The 9,967-nt window shown below is 42.7% G+C and overlaps 1 protein-coding gene across 3 annotated transcripts in view; it reads right to left on the reverse strand.

The window, feature by feature from the left end:
* Positions 1 to 9,967, reverse strand: part of jmjd1cb (jumonji domain containing 1Cb) — a 110,118-nt gene that overhangs the window by 51,093 nt on the left and 49,058 nt on the right. For all 3 annotated transcript variants that reach the window (XM_060864010.1, XM_060864009.1, XM_060864008.1), the window contains exon 2: positions 9,698 to 9,862. In XM_060864010.1, coding sequence (XP_060719993.1) covers positions 9,698 to 9,862 — 165 coding nt within the window. The remainder of the gene's footprint in view (positions 1 to 9,697; positions 9,863 to 9,967) is intronic.

Raw genomic sequence — 9,967 nt, forward strand, 5'->3', positions numbered from 1 at the left:
CTGTGTCCCTCAATGTTCCCCTGTCACTCATGCTATACAGTACGTGTGTTGTTGAAAACACACACGCAGTTTACTTTACTTCCTGTATGAGTGCTGACCCGAGTACGAGTTGTGTTCATGTCCACAGGAATGGAGACACAGTTCCCATATAACCGAACTCACACCACGTCCTAAAGGGAGTCTCGAGTTCAGTAACACGCTGCATGTCCTGGTCCACATGACAGATTTCACATTACCAACTTCTCATGTAAAACATGCTTTCTTTTGTACTAAACTGACAGTGTAAAAGCCTCCTCAGTAGTAAAAGCAGTAATGGAGACATTACTGAAATCTTTGGACTGAATGTAATGGGTTAGTGTATATGACATAGTTAGATGTTGAATCCACTAGTGTTTGATTTAGGAGACAAAAAGCGAGATGAGGTTGATAGAGCAGCTTCTTATTCTGTTTGCGCATAGTGCACTGACAAGAAGGTGAAACAAGGACTGCTGGACAGACTAAAAGACTAAAGTGCTGCTGCATCACTATGATCAGGTAGAGATGAAGCAAAGACTAAATAATGCTGGCGCCGCTGTCAGCGGGGAATCAGACATGGCAGACAGGCATTGTGGGTAATGCGGTGAACTGAAAATAGGCCATCATCTCATTAATAACCACAGTAGGAAATATCATCACAACGGCGGAACAATAATGTAACCTGTGTGTTTTTTGTCCTGAATAAAAGCAGGATGTTTCATGATTACTAACGTAAGAGTAACGTATTTATTACTAAATGAATAGAGTTCCAGGAAGCAGGTCCCTTGGTGCAGCTGAATTCATTTATGTGTGTATCTGCGGCTTTAGAGATGGAGCACGATCATATAAACAGAGAAAGAAGTCACTTGACATTTAGGAGTCAGTAAATATGCAGGTCTGTGGATGTCATCGTTGGTGCTGAGCGTTAACAAGCACACGTGCAAACATATATATAAGGTATCTTAAACTCTTCTCCTGAGTGTGTAGTAATACACACATATAATCTTTACAAAAATTTGAATGAAAGATTTAAAAAACAACACACACACACACACACACACACACACACACACACAGTGGAGCATAACGGAGAGACACAATGCCCTATCAAGTCAAATTCTCAGAGAGGATGTTCATCATCAAGGCTCTGACAATGACTCAGATCATTAAAAATGCAAGCGAACGTCTAGACATATTCCTGAGGTTTATAGCCTGCCCTCCCTTCACACACTCTGTCTTCATCAGTGTCTCCCGTTTTTATTCCCCTCACATCCACACAGTTAAAAGCAGAGCCTCCTCACAGGGCACTGAGCCTGAAGTACAGAAGACTTTCGCCTTTGCTTCAGAATGAACAGACGACTCTGAATTAGAGCTGAGCTGCCAGGAGAAAAACATCTCGCTTCTGTATGATGGGAGGTTTTGAGCTAATTATTTATTGATAAATAAATAAACACATTAATCAACACAGTATTGGTGTTAGATATCATCAGGCTTAACTCAACATATTCAAGCGTTTAGTTATCCTGAGTGATCCAGTGATACAGCAGAACAGAGGCAGTGCAGAGAGACACGTGCAGGCCGTATGTGCTATGAAACATACAGATGAGTGTATAAAGCTGTTGTAAACACAAAAATACTTTTCTAATGTGTTGTGTACTTCAATACAGCGTCCTGTGTGATGCATGAGGAAGGGATTCGTCTGATTGAAAGAATGATGACGTCTGTTATGTCGCAGGCCTTGTGCTGTTGCATAACAGACTGTTTAGGGATTCAGATACTGAGTTTTGAATTGTGTGTGTGTCTGTATGCGAATTTGTGTGTGTGTATGTGAGTTTATGTGTGTGTGTTGAGTGTTTTGTGTGTGTGTATGTGAGTTTGTGTGTGTATGTGAGTTTGTGTGTGTGTTGACTGTTGTGTGTGTGTGTGTATGTGAATTTGTGTGTGTGTGTGTGTGTGTGTGTGTTGAGAGTTGTGTTTGAGTGTATGTGAGTTTGTGTGTTGAATGTTGCGTTTGTGTGTATGTGAGTTTGTGTGTGTGTTAAGTGTTGTGTGTGTGAGTGTGTGTTTGAGAGTGTGTGCGTGTGTGAGTGCTGTGTGTGTGTATGTGAGTTTATGTGTGTGTTGAGTGTTGTGTGTGTATGTGAGTTTGTGTATGTGTTGAGTGTTGTGTGTATGTGAGTTTGTGAGTGTGTGAGTGTGTGTGTGTGTTGAATGTTGCGTTTGTGTGTATGTGAGTTTGTGTGTGTGTTGAGTGTTGTGTGTGTGTTGAGTGTTGTGTGTGTGTGTGTGTGAGTGTGTGTGTTAGATCAGAGGTGACTCCATCCATTTCTTCAGTACTCTGTACCTCTATAATATAATATGTGTATCACCTGTGTGATTTTAACCTGCACCCCAGTAGTTTGTACAAAACCAGCACTGTACCTCATTTCCATTCTGTTAGACTGCTAACATCCACATCATTATTCACTATCACACTTTATTCACTACAAAACTGTGTACTGGTTGGTGTACATGTTGTGCTCTTTTCCACATGCACTTAATTTAGTAGTTTTCCAGGTGTAGTGCACTTAGCACCATGGTCCTGTATATGGTTCAAGTAACAGGCTGAACTGACTCACACCAGTTACACTGAACGGATCCAGTGGCAGAGAGAGCACAATAACACACAGGTGTAAACTCCAGGTAAATTTCTGGTTGTGGATCGTTACTGGAGTTTTGCACCAAGCTAGAATCAAGAACTGCTCGAGAACAACACTGCTCCTCAGCTAGAGGTCAACGAGCTCAGGGTGCAGTGTGTGATGCCACTGTGACACGAGGCAGGAACAAACGATGATGAGCCAGATGGAAACGTGAGAGCAAGCTGATCTCCAGGCAAGTGGGAAGTGTCAGTGCATGTGAGACCTTCAGGGTGTGGCCCTGAACATGGGGAACAGGTATCTCCTGAAACACAGTCATATGGCACAGGCAGCTCCACTGCACAGTGTACAGGCATGTAAGGACAAACTGAACAGTCTCTGAGTCTGATACCAACTGTACAATACAAGAGCATCATCGCTTGGGTTAGAGAGAGAGAGAGAGAGAGAGAGAGAAGAGAGAGAGAGAGAGAGAGAGAGAGAGAGAAACCTTCCAATCCAGACAAGTTTGGTGATCTAAGCTTGAGCCCTGAGGGAGACGCAAATCAAAGACACTCCATTTCTTCTTACCTAGCCGACCCGCAAACTCTCGCTTGCTAACAACAAAAAACGAGAGCTGAATTAAATAGGACATAAACAGAGAGAGAGAGAGAGAGAGAGAGAGAGAGAGAGAGAGAGCAGACAGTATTGTGAACAAATTTAAGAGCAGATTAGGTTACCTTGATCAGCTTTTATTAAACTGCTAAAGCACTGGTGTTTTACTCAATCGTGTGCGCAGGGATAAAGCTGTGCCTCTCAGTGTAAACAAGCACCACGGCAACAGCTCCCTGGAGCAAAGCTTAATAATTACTCCTGCTTACGCAAAAGGAAAAAAAAAGGCTATGCCTCGATGTTATAGTCTGTGTTCAGACCAAAACAATCCAGGCTCCTGGTTACATTAGAGACTTTTATGATTTCCTCTCACCAGAGGCCGAATCGATGCTGTATGGATTCGACCCTGCGTACAGGTGGCACTGAGGTCACGGGGCCGTTTGGTGTTGTAGAGTAAACAGCTCTGTCGTGGAGGGCCCGGCGGTCCGGAACCAAATAGACGGAAGCCTTTCTATAAATAAACCACTAATAGCAGGAAAATGCGTTAGAGCCTCTGAGATGTTGCAGCTGATGGAGAAGTTCCCGCTGTTGACCAGGCCCAGAGTTTAAAGAGCCAGGGGCCACCCAGAGAGGAGCACAGAGACATGATGCATTCATTAAAAAGCAGAACAACAGAAAGAAGGTCAACAAAGAACTAGCAAACACACCAGTCGTTCACATGCACTGGAAGGTCTTGTATTTTAATTCAATAAAGTATTGATCCCTCATACACTGGCAGCTGAAAGAAAGCCAACGCAATTTCATTTTTTCTATAGGAACAGATAATGTGACAGGACAATCTGTATATTTCTGCCATAAAGGCATTGTGGTTAATGTCAATGTTATCAATATTAATCTTCATCTCAGCAGGATTAATCCCTCCTTTTAACACATAATGCTAGTTTCTTTTTCCTAATTTCATTTAAATGGCTTAAGGTATTAAAAAAATGTACATATATAAATGTTTTAGTATCTGAATTTCTGCAACCAAGTTAGCAAATGTATAAAGTGTGAAATTTAAAATAAAATAAAATAATTTCATTAAAGCTATCAGAATATATTTAGGTTTTCTATTTTCTATTGAAATTCTGAAACATTTGTTTTTTATTCAAATTGGTTAGCAAATGTAAAAGGCATGAAGTCTTTTATATATCTAAATATTTTATAATAATATAAAAGAACCTGTACAGAAAGACTCTAAATCAATTAAAAACACACTTTTACTCCAACAAAATGATGTTATTACGTTTTGTAAGCAACAGGACAGTGAAGAAAGTAACACGGACTGCAGTTATGTGACTCTATGTGATGCAAAACAAAAGCGTATCTATAATAACTTATCTGCACAAATCTCCCAGACACGAGCTGTGTCTTCTAATGCAGAGCGATCTTACCTAGAATTAACGCTGTGTTGTGCGTCCAACCTTTACAGTGTCTAGAGTGAGAGAGTCTGGCTTTGGGAATGAGACGCCATCTCCATGACACAAAGCATGGCTGGGTCTGTTCTTCACACACAATAACACACATGCATAATGCACAATACAGATGAGCAGATCGGACAGACAGAAAGAGAGAGAGAGAGAGAGAGAGAGAGAGAGAAAGAATGCCATCACAGAAGGCTAGAGCTCAAAGAGGACTCGCTCATGTGACTGGCGCATGGGCAGCACATGTGAGCAGTGTATGAAAATAACACACATCTCTTCCATTATAAGCCACTGCCAAGGGTTGCCTCAATGTCCAAAATGTATTGACTAATAGTGGGTTCTGAAGCAGTGGCTCCATTCGGTCTCAAATTGTTCTCAGAATGCTGTGCTCCAAATTTGCTGACGATTGAACAAACTGATAAGAGAAGATGCATTAATAGTTGTTTTGGGGCAAAAATCGTTAATGATAAAACAAAACCAATATGATAGAAATGGTTACCGTGGGCTTGAATCTGAGAGACTACGCTACCTTATGTGTAGATTAGAGAGACATTACAGAATGCCTTAAGAAAGATCTTCACAGTTCTACTGTAACAGTATTGTTGTGTATTTTAATCCCTTACACTCAGATGTGTTTGACGCACACATGCCAGATGCAGTAGACAGGTATTACAGTTGAAATATAATGAGTACAAAAGGCTCAGCTTAATTAAATCACTTCTTCCAGTCCTCACTGTTCCACCACTGTTCATCGGGCCTGAGGTTGCACCTTACAAATGAGTCGCATGGACAAACTAAGCGAGAAGGTCAACACACACAAAGGCTTCCACATATGAGGATTTAGCGTTCCTCACAAACAGCTGCGTGGAGCAGCAGCCTGGCTCCAATGACGAGGAAAAACAAACTCGTGCACAATGAGAGGCTGTGAGCAATGGCCACTGCCTGACCTTGAGCCTGAATCTGAATCTTAAAGCATGAACACAAAGCGGCTAGAGAGGCTCAACTGGTAGAAATGGAAGTTCCAGTTGTGTACTAATTACAGCTTGTATAGTTTTTGTAGATTTTCTGGGCATCTCTACAAAAATGGATCTGGTGCCGTAACACACATGACATTCGAATGAAAAGAGCTAAATAAAAGCCAGCTGTGATGAAGGGACTTGGTGGAGAGGGAGAAGAGGGAAGGTTGTTTGATCTGCACTGTTCCCTTCCCTTCTCGTCCCCAGGGCTTTTAGCGCGGGTGGGACAAAGCAGCCCTGGGCTGTAAAAGCTGCCTGCTTATGATTGGTGCTATTAAAAAGCCAGCTGGCAGTGAAGGATCATCTGCACTCTCTTTATCCAGCCACCCACCTCTTTCTCGACAACATGCCTGTCAGACTGCAGTCCAGCAGGGTCACACCGATGCATCCTTCCTCATTTAACACACCTGATGGCTAGAAAGAAGCCCATGGCAGATACACTCACTGACAAGTCTGGCAAAAGCTTGAGGCTCTTGTATCATATGCACAACAAGTGGCTACACACTGAACCAGTATCACCAACAAAAACACAGGAGAACCGGAAAAACTGCTCTGACGCAGACAACAGTCTATACAAATCAAGCTAACGCTGCAGTTTACTTTCCCAGTACAGAGGGACTGTGTGTGGTTAACGTATCGTTACCTATCACATACACAGAGCAGGGCATGAATCTCATTGACAGGCATTATTGACAACCAGCTCGTCAGTCAATGCCCGAAAAAGGGATGGGCTCGATTTCCTCCAGAACACAGTGGACGTGTTACACTAATGAAAAACATTCATCCTACTCCTGTTCACACCAACAAGACTGATGAAAAATAAGACAAGGATAAGAGTGGGGCTTGGAGTTAAAATCACTGCTTGCCAAAAAGATGGTTTGTCTCATTAATATAATTTGCTTTGTTATGCAGTTTTCATCAAGTTGACCAGAAACAAATATCCTGATGCAAGCCGATATTTCATAAAAGATGAAGATATTCAGATATTCAGTCATGGCACATGGCTTTGTTTTTATGCTAAACCTTTATAACCCAGTGCCTGACTAAAATATAATTTTAAAAGCTAAAATTTTATCATACAAAATAAGCCCAAAAGAACACGTACACTTGACTATCACACCCATAGCTGTTCCTTCACTAAACTTGTAAGCATAACAGAAGCGTAAGTAATTAAGACAGGATTCTGCTTTCCAGGCTGCAACACTGTCGCTGTGTTTTCACTCCACTGCACAATAGCTCCCTTTCACTCTGCACTATAGTGATCATCCTAAACACGGGCGGTCTTAGCCTTCCATTAAAATCACTTGCACTGGCTGATGAAAATAATGGGTTTTCATGCCATGGTTTTGAGTCTTATAAACGGGCACATTGTCCCTCACAGGAGTAATTTTGTCTCTCATAACAGAGTGACATGCGTGAAGCTTAATCTAGCAGGCACTAAAACAGGCCTGTGTCAGCAAGGCAGGGGTGTGTAAGAGAGGGTAACAGGGTAAGAGCTTGACCCTGAACTGTGTATTGAGTGAGGGGGGATGGGGGGTGGGGTGGGGGGTGGTAAAAGAAACCACTGAAGGTTTTGAGTCTTGATTCAAGCAAATATGTCAACAGTGAATTTGTTGAATATGTTAAACAGACTTCCACAGAATCATTAGCAAATGTCCAGTCAAGACAGCAGGAGGATGATTGTTATCCTTACATCTATACTCATTTAAAATTGTTCACATTAAGTCAGGCAAGTTCTACTGTCGCTCTGAGTGCTTTGACTTATTAAAAAGACACAGCAAAAGCCAGAAAACCCGTCCATCTGTATCTGCATCTGGACGGTCTGTTCTCTGTGCATGTGTGAAAATGTGGTGCTGGAAGGGCAAGACATTCACGATAGGGTGAGGGTAATAAATTATATATTTAAAAAAAATCAAAAAACAATGTGAAAAACAATGGCTGAAAAGCAGAATCAGAGGAGAACGCACTGGCTTCTCCTGAACGTAGAAAATGAAGACGTGAGGAGGAGTGCTGAAGGGTGAAAGAGACGGAGATTGAAGCCCAGGGCAGGACATAAATATCCTGGGCAGGAGGCCAAAAGCAAAAGCTCTTTAATGGGGCTGGAGAAGAATGACGGCCACGGCTGCCCCTGGCCTGCAATTCCCAGGTCACAGTCTGTCAATAGATCTGGGCATTACGGTCAGGACAGAGGGGAGAAGAACAATTGGCCCGTTCAGTTCAGGGGAGGAGGGAAAACATATATCAAAGGACAGTGCACATAAAGGCCAAAGTGTGCCAGAGAGCAAGGAGGCTTGCTGCTGAGTAAGGCCAATCCACAGGCAGTAAAAGTCTGCATTCTACTGAAACAGCAGCCATAAATAATCATGCCCGTGAATGCAGTTGTGTAAGAGAAACGGGGGGGCGCAAAACCAATAAAACAAAACCCTAGCACGAAAGAAGCAAGGCACAGGACAAGAGACAAGAAAACAGCCATGAAAACATGAAGGACTCCCTTTCTCGTCTCCCTTAGGCCACACGTTGGGCAAACACACAGGTGCCTGGTAATTACTGTTTCGTCAGGAGTCGGCTGAGGTAATTAGGGAAATTCTGTGAGTGTGATGACTGAATGAAGCTTTATAAAGCTACAGCAGTAGACGTTATTGGACTCCAGAGACCAGAGTTAGTGATAAGACTGTATGGTGTAGCAGAGAACAGACACAGACACATTCTCTCACAAGACTTCCTCCAGCTTGTTGTGGAAGCAGAGACATGAGCACATTTACTAAGTGGACAAATGTGCATGAAGCTATGACAATGACCACTGACCTAGACATCTTATACTAGCGGGAGAAATCTTTTGTTTTATGTGAGTCATTCTAAGCTTCATGTGCTACAGAGTGTCCCAGCCATGTGTCCTTGTGTGTCACAGTCAAAGCCCATTCAAGATCAGGTTTTTTTGGCATGTTAGAATAATAATGAAGACATTAACACTTACGGAATTGTAGCGTGACCAAGAAACATCAATCCAAACCTTTTGTCATTTTAATTCTTTACTCTATACCTGATGAAGCTTTACACAATCTTGGCATCAACTGTAACAGTAATAAGCATACATCTGTGGAACAAGGTCATGGTTTCTAACAAAATCTAATATTCATGCTATATTTTGCCCTTAATTCGGGCAATAAATGATTCGGATAATAAAGAACAACACTAACTGTATCTGCACAACGAGTACCTCCACTACAAGTTTGCAGAGTATAGTTAGGTGATGAGATGTTGTGGGGACTTGTGGTGTGTGTGTGTGTGTTTGTGTGTGTGTTGGTGTGTTGTTTTGTACTATCGTCTGTGCCTAGGCTATTTGGCGCTTTACTACACTGTGTTACATAATCAAAACAACACACAACCTCAGCACCAAACCACTGAGAGCACAGTTTAACTTTCACCACTGTTCTCTTTCACTGTCTCCCAAACACACCCACACACACACACACACACACACACTCTCAAACACACTCACCCCCCCACACACACTCACTCCCACACACACACACTCAAACACCCCCCCCCCACCACACACACACACACACACACACACACACACACACACACACACACACAGCACTCCAGTCACATCTTTCAGCTGGAGTTATGGAGTTACCCCTCTGTTAATTTCCCAAACTGCTCAGCAGAGCTTACCAACGCTCAAAACGAACTGACTTTATTGTCACAAGCGAGTCATTGATCTAAATGAACCTCAAATCATCCAAAAAAAAGCTGCATTATTTTCGAGCTTTTGTGATGCCTGATAAATGCCGTCCCAGCTACAGCGCTCCGCCAAAACAATGTGCAAACTACATGGAGGAGAACAGAGAGAAATGACAGGGATACGAAGAAAAGAAAAACATTGGATTGTGCGACTGAGGTGGTGGTGGTGGTGGTGGTATGTTAGGAGAGGGGTGGGGGGTTCTGGGAGTAGTTGACGGTGGATTTCACTCACCAAAGCAGGCCACTGGATTTGTTTGCCCCGGGTGCCCTGCAGTTGCGAGCCTTCTTTCCTCTTAGCCCAGACAAGCTGCTGCTCCAGAAGAAAGATCTGGAAGTCTTCATACACCTTCACCCACTCACGCTTCTCCCACTCCAGGTCATCAAACTCTACGTATACCTGAGAAGAGAAAGAAAAAACATCACTGTTAACCCCCTTTCCACTCAAACACAACTGTGGATCACAAAAATGTTCCTTGTTCCTCCACCAGGTCTATTTTAGTTG

This window comes from Tachysurus vachellii, chromosome 2 (genome assembly GCF_030014155.1).
Source record: "Tachysurus vachellii isolate PV-2020 chromosome 2, HZAU_Pvac_v1, whole genome shotgun sequence".
Taxonomy (NCBI): Eukaryota; Metazoa; Chordata; class Actinopteri; order Siluriformes; family Bagridae; genus Tachysurus; species Tachysurus vachellii.